This window comes from Brassica napus, chromosome C2, assembly GCF_020379485.1.
Source record: "Brassica napus cultivar Da-Ae chromosome C2, Da-Ae, whole genome shotgun sequence".
Taxonomy (NCBI): Eukaryota; Viridiplantae; Streptophyta; class Magnoliopsida; order Brassicales; family Brassicaceae; genus Brassica; species Brassica napus.
Genome location: NC_063445.1, coordinates 44,223,079 through 44,240,525, shown reverse-complemented (window position 1 = coordinate 44,240,525; position 17,447 = coordinate 44,223,079). Strand labels below are relative to the sequence as shown.

General features: G+C 43.0%; 1 protein-coding gene across 1 annotated transcript; it reads left to right on the top strand.

The window, feature by feature from the left end:
* Window positions 1-6,508: 6,508 nt before the first annotated feature.
* Window positions 6,509-9,049, top strand: LOC106381796 (CBL-interacting serine/threonine-protein kinase 20). Its single transcript, XM_013821725.3, has one exon. The coding sequence runs from the start codon at window positions 7,606-7,608 to the stop codon at window positions 8,911-8,913; it is 1,308 nt and encodes a 435-aa protein (XP_013677179.2). The 5' UTR covers window positions 6,509-7,605; the 3' UTR covers window positions 8,914-9,049.
* Window positions 9,050-17,447: the final 8,398 nt, after the last annotated feature.

Below are 17,447 nucleotides of genomic sequence, written 5' to 3'. Positions count from 1 at the left end.
AAGAAGTTTGGTGGTCGAGTGAAGATGATGCTCACAGTGCCCACACATATATACTTTTTAACAGCGAGGAAATTGAGGCATTTGAAAGGTAATTAAAATTAATTTGGCCATTACATATTTTTACCACACATATATATATATATAGTACTCTTTAATGATATATATATATTGGCATAAAACAACGATTTCGTTGCCCAAGTCGAAGAAGCTATACCAGGGATATCAACGAATGATCTCAACAAAAGGAAAGACCAACATTTTGTGAAGTGGTTGAAAACGCAGGTATACACATCACAATATAATATTTAAGGTTGATTATGAAGTTATATATTTATATATATATGTTGATGATCTAGGTTGATTATGATGATCCATTATATCCTCAGTGGCTTCACGAAATGATACAAGGTCCGGTCGCTAAGGTCACCACAGCATCTATGTATTTCACACGAGGCTACACTTTTCACACTTACGGATATGGAAGTCGGCGAGCAACAATGAACTATGGAGTATGTGTGAAAGGTGAAACTGATTTCTATGGAATATTACAAGAGATCATCGAAGTGGAGTTCCCCGGCCTGGTGAAGCTGAAATGCGTTCTCTTCAAATATGACTGGTTTGTCCCCACCGTCAATAGAGGTGTTCGGTATAGCAAGTTTGAAGTTGTTGATATAAATGCTACACGGAGGTACAATAAATTTGAACCCTACATATTGGCATCTCAAGCAGAGCAAGTTTGTTTTATTCCATATCCGAGGATTAGACAATCTAAAATATCTTGGTTAGCCGCTATAAAAGTTACACCTCGGGGTCGAGTCTTGACTGATGAACAACCGCCTTTACAAGAAGATACCGTATATGAAGTAGAAGTACCAGAGCAAGCTACAAATGATATCTTACTTGTTGATCCATACAACCAGGGATATGAAGAACTTCCAGACGATGCAACAGACGAATCCCACGAAGATGAATTTGAAGAAAATGATGAAGTGGATGATGTTTTTGATGATGAGTGATCGAGTTTTTATTGTATTATTAAACTCTTTGTATTACAAATAATATTTATATAACTTATCCGATCATGTTTGTTCAATTAGGATGTTTGAGGTTTGTGGTTTGGGGTTTGAAAGTGTATAACTTATGATGTTTGTCATTTGGGGTTTGGGGTTTCGGTTTTAGGGTTAAAACAAAAATCGAAGCTAATTAGTCGCAACTACGACTCCATTACGACTAGTCTAAAAGATAACGAAGCTAAATAGTCGTTAATTACTACTACTTTACGACTAGAAAAAAGGGATATAAGCTAATTAGTCGTTAACTACTACTAAATTACGACTAATAAAAAAGGGATCGAAGCTAATTAGTCGTTAACTACTACTAATTTACGACAAACTTAAAAGGTATCGAAGCTAATTAGTCATAAACTACGGGTCAATTACGACTATATGAAAACGAGACGACGCTACTAAGTCGTAAAGCCTTCCGCAGTTTCCTATAAAAGCTCACCACTTTGCTCCCCAAATCAAACATAATCCCAAACCAATTTACTTATCAAATCAGAAAGATTTGAATAAAAAGGAGGAGAAGAAAGATGCTAGAAAACATGTAGTTGGAGACAGGGCGAGACTTACGTATGTTTTACGTAGGTCTCGCTTTGTCTCTTTCCACCTGTGTTTCTAGGCATCTTTCTTCTCTCTCTTTTTTTTTCAAATTTTCAACGGTAGTCCGTAATTGGTCGTAAAGGTTTCGTCCCTCATTGGTCGTAAAGGTTTCGTCCCTCATTGGTCGTAAATGTACGACTTATTTACGACTACTAGTCTCTCATTGGTCGTAAACGAAGAAAAAAATTAGTCTCTCATTGGTCGTAACAACACTTGGTCCCCCATTAGTCGTAAGCTTACGACTTATTTACTTCTACTAGTCTCTCATTGGTCGTATATTTACAACCAATTTACGACTAACGACAAAACTCTATATGTACACAGACCTCGCGAAGCCATTTAGTTGCTCATTACCCTCTCTCTAACAACGACCTCCCATCTCTCTCTAGGTATTATTATTATTTTTTTTAAGATTTAGGTGGTTAGTTAGTTTAGGTTTGGAATTAGTTTAGGATGGAATTAGATTATGAAGAAGTTAGATTATGATCAAATTAGAATAGGTTTAGATTATTTTTATATAATAAATTTGAATTGTTTATAACCATCTATTTTTAATGTTTGTTTTTTTCAGATTGACGATATTGCTATGGCTAGCGGTAGACAGAGACTTAGGAACCTTACGCCTAAAAACTCTTACGCGAGTAACTTTTTCCCACATCCGGATCCATCGACTTTTACTTCTGGCACTGCATCCGGCCAAGAGAATGTGCCTGATAGCCAAGTTCCTACTGCCCATCCGTATGTGCCTCCACAGGCATATGACCCTGAAGCTTACTATCCGCGGTTCGATGACCCTACTCAATTCTTTCCCCAGTACGATGAGCCTCCACAGCAGCCTCGGTATGAGCAGCATTATCCTCCACACCATCCTCAGCAGCAGTCCACCGCTCCTGAAGCTGCTCCGGCTCCTGCAGCTGCTCCGGCTCCTGCAGCTGCTCTGGCTCATGCAGCTGCTCCGGCTCCTGCATTTGTTCATCCTGATTTGATGGTGCCACCGAATGCACCATATGCAAGATATACAGTGGAAGACCTTCTCCAGATGCCGGGACGAGAAGGTTTACCAATCATCAACCCAGATCGACCACCCCACACTTACTGGTAATTTTTAATTTATTAAAGTTTTAATTGCATTTAAATATACTAATTATACATATTGCTCTAAATATATGTATTCTTTCAAATTTTGTAGGTTTCCGACGGACAATTGTGTGGGACAGAGCGTTGGATATATCATCAGAGCAAACTTCCGGGAAGCGCATCCGAACTGGTCTCTTACACCTGATCACGTTCGGAGGAATTGGTTCAAGTGCTTCGCGGTTAGTTTTAAATATAATTTTTTATTGTTTATTTTAAAAACAATTATTTATTTAATTTAATTTTTTTATCGTAGCAAAAATGGAATTGGTCCATTGCTGTCAACGAAAAGGTGAAGGAAGAGTACTACAAAAAGGCGATGGCTCGCCTAAGAAACATTGTTGGTGATTGGAAGGAGAAGTGGAGGGTTTTGGGGGACGACGCAAAAGAAGCCTACCTCAACAATGACGTTTGGAAGGGCTTGAAGGCTTATTGGAATTTGCCTAAGTTAGTTCAGAGGTCTGTCACTTGCTCTACGGCTCGGTTGACCCGCGATGATGATGGTAACCTGCCAATACCTCATACTTCCGTACATATTCCACACGCTCGGAGGACAATACAAATTGTAAGTCTTCGATCTTTCATAATTTTTATTAAATATATATTAATTGACTATTTATTGAATGCGTGAGTTTAATTTAATTTTTCTTATACAGGCTGCTCAAGAAGGAGCACCACCATCTCTGGCCCGACTTTACAAGACAACACATCAGCATTCTGATGGCACCTTCTCGCATCCTCGAGCAGAGAGGATCTACAACACTATTGAGGCTCGGATCCAGGAGGTCCAGACTCAGTTGTCGCAACAAAATCCGGAAGGTGCACCGGTCCAGCTGTCCACCGTCAAACAAAACAAAATTTTTGAGCAGGTTAAAAATTTGATCTCTTAAATATATATGTTTATTTACATTTTTTATTCTTTAAGTTAGTTTTACATATGTACTAATTAAATATCTATTTATTAATTGAAGGTTGCCCCGAAGAAAAGGGGACGTATTGTTGGGATCGGGTCTGTCAACGATGTCCCGAGGGCGAGAGCTGAACACGCTGGAAGAATGAAAGAAGAATCTTCTCTCCGTAGGGATTTTACTGCGGCCAAGGAAGTCATAGCTGACCACAGGGAAAAATTTGCATGTATGGCAAATATGTTCGATATGATGATAGAGACAACCCCAAACGTCAACCCGGCTCTTGCCTCTAGGTGACAGTCTCTACGTCCGAGCTTTATCCCCGATCTCACTCCGGAAGAGCAGGCAGATTTAGAGCGACGTGCGGATGAGCATAGTTCCGACCTCTTCGGCGAAATAAACCTTAACACTTAGTTTTTTTCGGTTTTAGTTAATTAGTATTATGAATGTTTTATATGATGGATATTATTATGTTTCTAAATGTTAGATATTTTCTTTTAATTTTATCAAATTTTAAAAATTAAAATCAAAATAAATTTAAATATTTGATTTTAATTAATATATTAAATTCGTAATTAAATACAAAATTCAAAAATAAATAAATAAAGTGGGTTAATTTACGACCAATGAACATTTAACGTCGATGTAAAGTGTTCGTTACATTACGACAAATAAACATCAACGTAGAAGCAAATTGGTCGTAAGTTTATGACCTATGTCCATCTAATTTATGAGACGTAAATGTGCGTCACATGTACGACTAATGATTTTACGTTTAACTTACGACCAAGTGTCTGAGTCGTACATTTACGTTTGCTTTACGACTAATGCATTTACGTATAACTTACGGCCAATTAATGGAGTCGTACATTTACATCTGCTTTACGACTAACACCATTAGTCGTAACTTTATGACTAACACCATTAGTCGTAACTTTACGACCAATGTGCCTCGAATAATTATTTACGACCAGCTTCTAACGACCAATCGTTTTTTGAAGCTAATTAGTCGTAAAACCTATATTACGACCAAATAGCTACTAATACTGTAGTCGTTAAGGTCATGTTTTCTTGTAGTGTTTTGGTTAATGAAATAAGTTTTGGACCAATAAATGACCAGATTACATCTATTAAATCACAAATTAAAAACCTAGACCCGAAAAAACCATAAGCCCATGAACCTAGATCCAATTTCATAACCCTAAATTGAAAGCTGAGAGAAAAAAATTCCCAAATCATAGAAAAAAGAGAAGAGAGGAGAGAAGTGAGATACATAATTGAAGAAGAAGACAGAGTTAAATGGCTTTTAGTTGTTATTGCATTTCAGAAATAGACCTTTGAAGATTATTCATTGAAATGATTATAAGAAAACAAAATCAGTTAACATTTAACTGAATTCGTAAACGTTCCACACATAAACGAGCAAACATAGAAATAAAAGCTCAACTCATACGAGCAAAAAAGATTCATTCTTCACCTCAAAGAAGTGATGAAGAGCATTCATTTTAATAGTACTTGGCTTCAAGCTCTTAATTCCCTCAGCCGTGGCCAATGCTCTAGCTACAGTTGTTATAACCGGGACCTTGTAGGCTAGAGCCATATGTCTGAGCTTTTTTCTAGCCTTCTTATCAAGATCACCGCCTGAGCTTGTGATCAACATCAGATGAATCTGACCATTAGCCAACCACATCAGCAGTATGTGGCCATCATATCAACTTCAACACTATGTCCAATGAAACATTATTTAAAATGATCAACTACAAACCTATTTACTACCATCATCCCTCAATTTCATCATTAACCTCCGCCACTGACTTGTTAGATTCCATTTTCCTTTAATCATCCTTACTAAAAACCACAACACCTCAAATAACAACCAATCATTAGAATCTGAAAGAAGAAAGAACAAATTATAATTGTGTGATTGTTGGAACTGGTGAAGCAAATTAAGAAATACATTTCTTATATTCTCAATGTAATATAATAGCAATACATAAGGAATACTCCAATACTTCAAAATGCTGCTCTTGCCGTTCATTTCTTGCAGTGCTTTTTCCTTTTAACGACCCTAAACATCCTCAATCCTTGTAAGCTTTTATTCTTTCTCTTCTTTTTGTACATATATATCAATGTAGAAGGTGAAACTTATGAAACTAATCATTTTGCAGCATAACTTGAATAGTAACTAATGAATCTATAATGGTAGCCACTGAAAATTCTCTCATCGCCGTGTTCTTTAACGATTTTTCACCAGAGCCAGTTCATCAGACAGAGTTCAAGTCGCCATGTTCATCTTCCCCCTTTTTGGCTGTGATTGTTGTTGGAATCTATAGTATATCGACAGTAGAATAAGGCCACTGATTCCATGGAGACAATTATGTAAGACCATTGATAAGTATGGAGTTAAGTACTTAAATGTATGCTGATAAAAACAGGTAATTTGCTAAAAATAGTCAAATGTTTAGAGAATTTCAGTGTGCTATGAATTTCTTGTACAAAACAGGAAGGCAAACCATGTATCAGTTAACACCAATCAATTTTCATACTTTTTAATTCTAAGAAATCAAAACCCAAAGTACTTTGCTCACACACAACACAAACAATAGATTGGTCACCTCTGATCGGAAGAAATGATTTATATAAAAGAAGATACATAGGAAGGTGAAACGAAATCGTAAAGGAAGGATACGAAACGGAGAAGACAAAGTGTGTGGGCCGTATCTTGAAGTGGGCTTGACTGAGCCATTAGGAAATATCATAAACCCACATGAGAGTTTCAGTATTTATTTCGAAAAAATCTCTTATGACGTGGCAATTCATCACTCTTTAATTGGTCAGAATTTCCAAGCTGATGTAGATAGCTTCAATACTGTAGCTCAAAAACTTTTTTTTTTATAGCTCAAGTAAGATACATACATGAATAGATACGTTATGTAATACTAAAATTTATGTCCAAAATATGAAAATACGGTTCTAAAAATGTTTTATATGCATCATATATTTGACACAAACATTTTGAACACATATAAATTAACTAGAATCATTTTAAACAAAGTTGATCACTACGCCAGCTTCTCGAAAGATGAACAAAACTGGAAAAAACAGTCAAAAATTAAAATTATATAAAAATAGTCCAAAGAAAATTTTAATACATCACATATTTTAAAAAAATTCATGATTCGCCCGCCATTATTTTAAATCAAGACATGTCATTCGTCAACTCTTTCACCATCTCAAGATTTATGGGCAGCCACTGAAATATATTCCTTGAGTTTCAAATTAAATGTAAACGTTTCATTATAAAATAAATATCATGTCATATTTTTAATATAATTTTACTACAGTTTTATTATTTTATTTGTTAATAAAAGGAAGAAATAATTTAGTATTTACACGACATCTAATTTGAAATATAAATTAATAGTAAATAATTAAATTATATATTGGAGATGGCAAAAAGTTTTATTTTGGAATATTTAATATTTAGCAGTCTCATGAATCTAGAACATAGCTCCAAAATTAAATTTTGGAATCTTTTAAAAAAATTTAGAAATACTATTTTTTATCAACTTCTCCTTCACTATAATTAGGAGCCCATAAAAATCACATATAGATACATGTATTTAGGGGCGCCCACTTCAAGCAATATTCAGAGCCACACAAATCTAGATTTTTGCTCTTGAGTTTTTTGTAGAAATACTATTTTTATATATGCAGATTTTGAGACTCAAGAAAAAAACAATTAAAATTTAGTGTGGTTTTCTCCTCTCATGAACATATCCAGAATCTGAGCTCTCTCTCTTCTAATGGAAGAAGCAGCATACCCAAACAAAGTTATTCAACAGCTCTTCCTCTGTTTTTCATCAAGTTAGATTGTTCTCCAAGAAACCAAACTCGAACCAATGGATAAAAACGGCATCGTGCTGATGAAAAGGTACGAATTAGGCCGTCTTCTAGGGAAGGGCACATTCGCGAAAGTGTATCACGCACGTAACCTTAAAACGGGTGAAAGCGTAGCGATCAAGGTAATCGATAAGGAGAAAGTCACAAAAGTCGGATTAATCGATCAAATCAAACGAGAAATCTCGGTGATGCGTCTCGTTCGTCACCCAAACGTCGTGTTCCTCCACGAAGTCATGGCGAGCAAAACAAAGATCTATTTTGTGATGGAGTACGTTAAAGGCGGTGAGCTTTTCAACAAAGTCTCTAAAGGAAAGCTTAAAGAAGACAATGCTAGAAAATATTTCCAGCAACTGATTGGAGCAATCGATTATTGCCATAGTCGCGGAGTTTACCACCGTGATCTCAAGCCAGAGAATCTGCTTCTAGACGAAAATGGCGATTTGAAGATATCTGATTTTGGGCTCAGCGCGTTGAGAGAGTCGAGGAAACAAGATGGCTTGCTTCACACGACATGTGGAACACCTGCTTACGTGGCGCCTGAAGTGATCTGCAAGAAAGGTTATGATGGTGACAAAGCTGATGTTTGGTCTTGTGGAGTTGTGTTGTATGTTTTGTTGGCTGGTTTTCTTCCGTTTCATCAACAGAATCTTGTCGAAATGTATCGGAAGATCAAGAATGGGGAATTCAAATGTCCAAACTGGTTTCCACCTGAGGTCAAGAAGCTATTATCTCGAATTCTTGATCCTAACCCTAATTCAAGAATCAAGATTAACAAAATCATGGAGAATTCTTGGTTTCAAAAGGGTTTCAAGAAGATAGAAACTCCTAAATCGCCTGATAGTAATCAGATCGAATCGCTAATCAGTGACGTGCACGCAGCATTTGCGGTACAGCCGATGTGTTACAATGCATTTGACCTAATCTCCTCTTTGTCTCAAGGATTTGATCTCTCGGGATTGTTTGAGAAAGAAGAGAGATCAGAATCGATGTTTACGACAAAGAAGGAAGCGAAGGAGATAGTGTCGAAATTCGAAGAGATAGCTACTAGTAGTGAGAGGTTCGATTTGAAGAAGAGTAATGTAGGAGTGAAGATGGAGGATAGAAGAGAAGGAAGAAAAGGACAACTCGCAATTGATGTTGAGATATTTGAAGTGACAAAGAGTTTTCATATGGTTGAGTTTAAGAAAAGTAAAGGTGATACAATGGAGTATAAACAGTTTTGCGATGGTGAGCTTAAGCCTTCGTTGAAAGATATTGTTTGGAAATGGCAAGGAAACAACAACAATACCAATGAGAATGTTGCCTAATGTGATAAAATGTGGTTTTTCTATTCGATTTCCTTTAATTTGAGTCTTTTTGATATTTGTGTTTACTATCTTTGAGATCTATGTAATGGATTCGCTGCAGTTATCATCACATATCTAGATTTTTTTGTTTGTTCCATATATACATGTTTGATCGGGAAACGGTACGGAACGAGAGAACGTTCGGTTTTAGATGTGGGTTTAAGCAAAGACGTCTTATTATATATCGGAAGAGTGTTTCGTCGGTTACAAAGAAAGGAAATATGTGAACAGAAAGGTGCCGGAGCCTCGAAGGCTTTGCCGGAGAGATACAACAAGGCGAGATAACAAAGGTAAAACCCTAATCTAGCCGCCCAGTGAGTATCAGTGATTTCGGATCCCTTTCTCGTTGCGTTCCCTTCCCTTTATATAGTTGACCTCGTACTCTCCCCGTGACCTAGTTTGCGTCGTCTTCGTGGGCTTTTAACTCGTTGGGCCGAGAAGCCCGTATTGTCTCGAGTGGCCGTTAAGTCGAGGACGCTTAGACGCGCGTTTCGAGCCGTCGAGCCGAGACACCGTTTCGTTATGAGTGGGCTGGGCCGTCTGTTCTTCGGGCCTTGAGGGATGCCGAATCCTCCCTCTACAGTAAGTCCCCCCAGTTCATTGAGATGAGCGTCTCGTTGATCTTGTTGAATTTAGAGGGTTAATGGCTTGGAAGGACAGACGGGTCGCCTCAAAGATAAATTGCCGGATTGGGCATCGCGGGGCATCGTTAAGTATTCCGCTTCGGCGCGGTTTGATCAAGTCTAACCAAACCGGTTTTGGTTCGGTTAGATCCGATTCTGCCCCAGACGCTGGTTCGACTCGGAGTTGGGCCGGTTATTTCGGGAAACCGAATCGATGCTTCGGTTTCCTAGGCGGCTAAAGTACTGTTCCCAGGCCCACGTAGGCCCACGTAGGTATCATGATGACGCCTCGGGGAAGTACCCCATCTCTCCCTTATAAATACTTGATCGTTTCTCTCCTCCTCTATTCTTCTCCGCGTTATCCAGGTATTCTCTCTCTCCTTCCCTCCACTTCTCTCTCTAGGTTGTTGTTGTAATATAGATAGCGATATGTCGTCTGGGGGGAGGTTATCTCGCGAACAGAAAGGGAAGGAGGTCGCGGCCGTATCTCGTCATTTGAGAGACGCGGGCGAGGTTCCGCTCGAGGAGTTCGAACGGGTTCATCATGACGCAATGATGGATACCGGGAGTCTGGATCTGTCTCAAAGGATCCTGGTTTCCGAGTCTGCGCGTTCATTCCGTCAAGAAGTAAGGGGAAACCAAGCCGAGCCGCAGGCTTGCGATAGAGACGGTTCTGGCGGTGCGAGAGACGGGGTCCTTCCTGCTCACTATATGCCGACGTGTTATTATCCTGGGGAGATCTTCGAAGAGCTGCCGGCGATAGCTCCCGAGTATCTGCGCTCTCCGGATGTGAGTGGTCAGGCTTGGGAGAACGTTATGAAGACGCAATCGACTCCCAACAGCGTGAAGAGGCTTCTGAGGGAACGCCGCGGATTTGGGGTGACTTTCTTGATTTCTTCGGCGAGCCAAAGGCCTTAGTCGCCGCCGGTTGGGTATCAATGCGTCTACGAGTCCTATTTTCGTGACGATACGAAGCTTTGGTTCCCAATTCACCGACTAGTCACGAGGCGCCGAGATGCAGCGACAAGTCAATTTTTGAATGGTTCGTGGAGTATTGCAGTTGCTTTGTTGGTTATGTCTGCCGAGATCGATACCTCGCTGAGCGTTCGTACCTTTGAAGAATTGACGTCCGTGAGTTCGTTGGAGGATGGCCTTCTATCGATAAAAATGCGGCCAAGCTACAAGCTGATAGGGGGGCATCCTAATAAGACGCTCGATTGGCAGAGGTCCTATTTCTATGTTGAATGCGACGATTCCGCCTTCGAAGACCCTCCAGACGACGACTACCGTGTCTTATGGAACACTTTGCTTGGTAGAACGCTTTCGTTAACTCGTTTTTTTTCTTCGCGTACTAACTGCCTTCTATTTTCGCTGTTTTTTTTTGTAGCCGACCATCCGACTTCTCGTGAATACCCGGAAGAGTTTCTTACGAACGCTCGTGCTATCGCGAGACTCGCTCAAGAGCACTGGGGGAATATTTCTTGGGAGAGGGTTCGCCGTTTGATCGACCGTATTTCCAGGAGTAAGTCCATTTTTTTTATGTCACGCTGTGGGCTTCTACTCTTTCCTTGATGATTTTTTTTTTTTTTTTAACATATCCTTTGCAGGGGATTGGGATTCAAGTTACCTTCCGTCGGTTAACAAGACCAAGAGACGTATCTCGCTGTTCACCGGTGAAGAGCAGAAGAAGATCAACACAGCAAGAAAGATGAGGGGCCTTCCGGATCTGAGCGCTATGATGGCGGGAGAGCTTGGTTTGTCGCGTGCCGAGCCGTTGGTGCCTCCCAGCGAGTTGGTCGCTGATGACGTGAACCTCGCGAGTTCTGGCCATCGCGAGTCCTCGCTTGTTGTTGCCGCTGCTCCTAAGAAGAAAAAGAGGAAGAAGAGAGCCCATGACGAGCCGCCTGTCGATGATGATCGCGAGACTCTTCATGAGGGAGGCGATCGTTCGGAGGGTGCAGAGCCGCCAACGAAGAAGAGAAAGAAGAAGAAGCGACTATCTTTGGAGGATAGCGTCACCGGTCGAGACAGTGGAACCGCTTCCCCCCTGCTCCATCAGATCCGACTGACGGTCTCTCTCTCAACTTGGCCCTAGCGGATGAACCTCGAAGCGTCTCACCCGAGGTTCCGCTTCAGAAGAAAAGGTCGAAGCAAACCGGTGAGCAAGGGACGACCAAGCGCCAAGTTTCCCCCGTTGCTATTTCATCAAACCCTGGGACGTCGGTCCCCGGTCCATCGACTGGTGGTATTCCGGTCGTAAGGAAGACTTTGAGAGTCGAGCTTCCCGACCGTGTTTCGTTTGAGTATGACGGGCCAACTCCTCTCGGCCCGAAGCCCTTTCCGCCGGTCGCTGACCTGATCTTCAAGGATGAGTATGTTGACGCCGCTCACACCAAGTTGTTGGTAAGATTTTGCTTCGGTTCTTTCATTCCTTCTACTACGTACTCGTTTCCTTTGTTAAATTCTTTGGTTTTCGTGTCTTGCAGTGTGACGGGGTTTCGAACTTCGTCATCGAGAAATATGACTCTGCGCTGAAGGAAGCACTTGCTGTGTCAGAGAAGCTGTAGAAGACGGTGGTGAGCAAGAGCAGACTCCTCCGTCGAAGGAAGGCGGAGTGGCAGGAGGAGTTCGAGAGGATGGCTGAGAAGAGGGATCGCGCCGTTGCTCGGAGGAAAGCTCAGAAGAAGAGAGCCGACGCAGCTGAAGAGGAGCTTTCCGTTGCTCGCTCTACCATCGAGGCTCTGGAGTTGCGGAAGGCCAATCTTATGGAGGAGATGGGAGCCAAGGCCGCGGAGCACAAGAAAGAACTGGACCGCCTTAGGGATTCGCGGATTTACGAGATCACGAAGGAAAGGGTGAGGGTCGAGACCGACATGATTGCAAAGTCCAGCAAGCATTTTGGGAATCTGCGCGAGTGGTGGACCCGTTGTGGACCTTTCGACACGGCGCAGTTACTCCAAAGTCAAGCGTTCGGGACCAAGAGCTGCCTCGAGGCTTTAAAGGCCGGCGGACGCGACATCACTCAAGAGACTATCAACATGTTCGCGGCTAGGGAAAAACAATTCGAGGAGGAAGCTTTGAAGCTTGATCCCGGTGAGATCCCGGAGGCTGACTTGGTCCTTTCTCCACTTCGCCTCGAATCTTAGTTCGTCGATATGCGAGCTTTCGTGGGTCTCGACCCGCATGGGTCTAACATGCGCTTGATCGATCCAAGGACTGCCGGGGTTCTCCAAAGTCCCGTTGATCGTCCTGGAACCTCTGCTGCTCCCTCTCATTCCGTGGGAGATGACTCGTCGAAGACTGGCGCGACCGCTACTGACTCGCGAGCCGTTGATGGGGGAGCGAAATCTGCTGGGAACCAGGATGGGAGCAACGTTCTTGAGATCTCTGATTCTTCCATTTCTGATTCGGAGGATGGTCAGGGTCGTGAACCGGACAAAGCTGATTCCGGCGAGGAGGTCGACGGGGCGCGGAGCGGGGAGATGATCGGAGATCAAGCAAACCCCTCCGAGAGTCAGTTTGAGGTTCACGGAGAAGAGGCGATGGCTCATGTTGAAAGCGTCGATGCGGGTCAACCGGTGCGTTCCGACCTTCCCGAACCATCTCTCGACCGTGATGCCGCAGCGCAGGAACAGGCTAGGGACCCTGAAGAATGACTCCGTTGTTGTTTTCTTTTCTCTCTTTTTTTTTTTACTTTGGATGAACCTTTTCTCCTTTATGTATTATGACTTAACCCATTGCCGTCTCTCGTTTATTAAGACTTCGCCTGTTTCTTCTTCTTTTGCGAATTCCGTTTTACTTATATTGCTTCCTGGTCGTTTGATAACTCCGGGAGTCGCGGTCCGAGAAGGTGTAGGAAACTCGACAGATATCTTGACTGCAAGCGATCGTAGAATTTGTGATTCATGCCGTATCGTGACAGCGATATAGCCGTTTCTCGACGTTGGCTCGTACGGACTTGTGAATTCGACAACTCGTTGATCAGGTGTCGTTAGGTCGTTTATCAAGCTTCCTGGTTTGTTCGAGTGAAAATTGGATAACTTCAGGCCGTGAAAGATAAATTTTCAAATGATAACGGTTCCTACCTCGACTTTCAGAATAATTTCTAAGTGTTCGGTCGGCCAAAAACCCTACTTAGTAAATTATGAAATGGATAAGAGTCATCATTTCGGACGTATCAGTGAATACTGTGATACGACCGGATTCCCGCGAGTATGTGTCTGATCAGGACATACTCGGCTGTGGGGTGCGAGTGCCGGTACGTTTGTTTCGAAGTGCCGGGGCAAATCTTATGTAGGCATCGCATGAGTTGCGCAACTTCTCGGGGAAGTGTGTTTTTTTTTATTATAGCTGGACCCGTTAAGGCTGCCTACGTACTTCCTTTGCGGAAGATCAAGCCATTCGTAGTTCTTTGTTTTTCCGAGTAAAAGTGGCTGGGAGCGCATTTACTCGGTTTTTTTTTTTTTTTTTTTTTTTTTTTTTTTTTTATAGTGAACGTGACCGTTGGTCGTTCACCTGTCTTTGTTGCTTTTAGTTGTGGAAGAGGCGAAGGTGCTTTGAGTTCCTGGCTCGTGGTACCGTTTCGCCGGTTGAGGTTTCGAGGTGGTAGACTCCAGGTTTCACTACCTCGATGATCTTGTATGGTCCTTCCCAGTTGGCTCCGAGTTTTCCGGCTTTCCATTCCTTAGTGTTTTCGAACACCTTTCGGAGGACCAGATTTCTCAATTCGAGGGGGCGGGACTTAACCTTCTTGTTGTAATAGCTTTCGATTTGGTGCTGGTAGTTTTGGATTCGAAGCAATGCTTGGTCGCGTCTTTCTTCGATATCATCCAGTGCGTCGAGGAGCATACCTTGGTTAAGTTCGATGTTCTGCGGCATTTTGGAGCATCGTAAACTCGTCACATTTAACTCAGCCGGTGCCATCGCTTCGACCCCATAGGCCATCGAGAAGGGGGTGGCTTTCGTTGCTCCGCGAGGCGTTGTTCTATGGAACCAGAGGACCCCATCTAGTTCGTCGGCCCATTAACCCTTCTTCAAGTCGAGTCGTTTCTTGAGTCCGTCGATGATTAACTTGTTAGTGGACTCGGCTTGACCGTTGCTCTACGGGTTTCTCGGTGTGTACATGTTGAGCCAAATTCTCCATCTGTCGGAGAACTCTTTGAAGTTGTGGGATATGAATTGGGATCCGTTGTCTGTGACTATCTCGTACGGGAGCCCGTGCCTGCAGATGATGTTTTTCCAGACGAACTTATGCATCTCCTTGTCGGTAATGCTGGCGTAGGCTTCTGCTTCCACCCATTTGGTGAAGTAATCTGTCAAGACTAGGATGAATCTCTTCTGTCGAGAACTCGACATTGGCCCGATTATATCCATTCCTCATCGCATGAAGGGGTATGGCACCGTCAAGGTGTGGATCAATTCTGTCGGGCTGTGTATGGTTGAAGCATGTCGCTGGCACCTATCGTATTTCTTGACATAGGATTCGCAATCTGCGTTCATTGTTGGCCAATAGAAGCCGAGGCTTTTCACTTTTAGTGCGAGAGCTCGTCCTCCTGAATGATTGCCTGCTGCTCCTTCATGTGTTTCGGCCATGACCAGCCTTGTTTCGTCTCCAAAGATACACCTGAGGAGTACTTTGGTTGCAGTCCATCGATGGAGTGTTCCATCCATGACGACGTAATGCGCACTGCGTCTTTTGAGTCACCTTGCTTCCCATTTCTCTGTAGGTAGTATTTTGTCGGATAGGTAAACGATGAATTATGTTCGCCAATCTTCGAGTTGCCCTTCTGTTGCGCGAGGTTCCCCTTCGTCGATTTCCATGGCGTCGGTGACAGATGCTGCAATGGCAAGTTGTTCCGTTGGTGGGCTGATGCTTGTCTTTTCAATCCTATGTATTGGGATTGTCCTTTTCACCTGGTCGTGTAGCTTACTCCCAAGGGCTGCGAGTGCGTCTACACATACGTTCTCTCCGCGAGGGACTTTCGTTAGCTCGAAGAATTCGAAATCTTGTGTGAGATCTTTGATGAGGTTCAAGTAAGCATCCATTCTGTCGTTCCTGACGTCGTAGTCTCCGAGGAATTGACTTACCACGAGTTGGGAATCACAGTATGCGTTGATCCGTTTAGCTTTTACTGCTTTGGCGAGACGAAGGCCTGCGATGAGAGACTCGTATTCGGCTTCGTTGTTGGATGCCGGAAAATCAAAACTGAACGACTGTCGGATTAGTTCGCCTGTCGGTGACCGTAGTTGTACGCCTGTCCCTGAACCTTTGTTTGTAGATGAACCATCTACGTACAGTATCCAGTTCAGACTTGGCAGCACAAGATCTTGTTCTAGCTCCGGCGTTAGCTCGATCAGGAAATCAGCAAGGACTTGCGACTTAGCTTCTGTGCGGTTTTTGTACACGATGTCGTGCTCGCTAAGCTTGACTGCCCACTTTGTTAGCCTTCCTGATTGGTTAGTATTTTGCATTACCGTCCTGAGGGGCTGGTTGGAGAGTACCTCGATAGTGTGCGATTGGAAATAAGGTCTGAGTTTTCTTGCCGAAGTGATGATAGCAAGGGCCATCTTTTCCAAGGTTGGGTATCTCGTTTCCGGTTCCGTCATCCGCTTCCTGGTGTAGAAAATGGGTTTTTGTTCGCCACGGTCTTCTCGTATCAGGACGTTGCTAACGGCCGAGGAGGTGACGGCGATGTATAAGGATAGAGTATCCCCGACTTCGGGCTTCGACAGAACCAGAGGTGTCGTTAGGTAATGCTTGAGCTGATTGAAAGCTTCCTCGCATTTTTCGTCCCAGATGAATCTCTTATTTCCTCGCAGGAGTTCATAGAACGGGAGGCACTTATTTGTGGATCTTGAGATGAATCTGTTTAGTGCCGCGATCATTCCGGTTAAACGCTGAACCTCGCGGGTGTTCTTCGGGCTAGGGAGATCGAGGATTGCCGTTATTTGTTTTGGGTTTGCCTCGATGCCTCGCTGGGTGACGATGTAACCTAGGAACTCTCCAGACGTGACGCCGAAGGTGCATTTCGCCGGTTGAGCTTCATCCCGTACTCGTTCAGCGTTTTGAAGCAGTCTTGTAGATGGTTGAGATGGTCCTTGGCGCGAAGTGACTTGACCAGGATATCATCAATGTAAACTTCCATAGTGTTGCCGAATTTGTCGGCAAACATTCTGTTGACCAGACGCTGGTAAGTCGCTCCTTCGTTCATTAGGCCGAAAGGCATGACCTTGTAGCAATACGTCCGCCTGTCTGTTATGAACGCCGTTTTCTCGCGATCGTCCGCATGCATCATGATTTGATTGTATCCGGAAAAAGTGTCCATAAATGTTAGGAGCTCGTTGCCCGCAGTCGACTCCACCAGACGGTCGATATGCGGGAGAGGGTAACTGTCTTTTGGACATGCTTTGTTCAAATCCGTGAAGTCAACACAAATGCGCCTTTTCCCATTTTTCTTTTTAACAACGACGGGGTTTGCTAGCCATTCCGGGTATCGTACTTCGGCAATGAAGCCTACGTCAAGCAACCTGTCGACTTCCTCATTCACTGCTTTGGACCGTTCGGGTCCGAGCTTTCGTCTCTTCTGTCGAATAGGCTTGATCGTCGGATCGACGTTTAACTCGTGGGATGTTACTGCGGGGTCTATACCCTTCATATCAGAAGTTACCCATGCAAAGGTCGAGACATTTTCTTTGAGGAAAGAAATGATTAATGACTGCAGGTCGTCGGAGAGATAGGCGCCAATGCGCACGACCTTCGATGAGTCGGCTCCATTGATGGGAACCTCGCGGATTTCTTCGTTCTGAGGGTAGATCTTATGTATCGGTTTGGTGACCGCGTTGACGTGAGAAGGTGATTGTTGCAGCTTGACT

Excerpts from the sequence above, each read along its gene's own strand:
- LOC106381796 (XM_013821725.3), top strand. The coding sequence starts at position 7,606 with ATGGATAAAAACGGCATCGTGCTGATGAAAAGGTACGAATTAGGCCGT.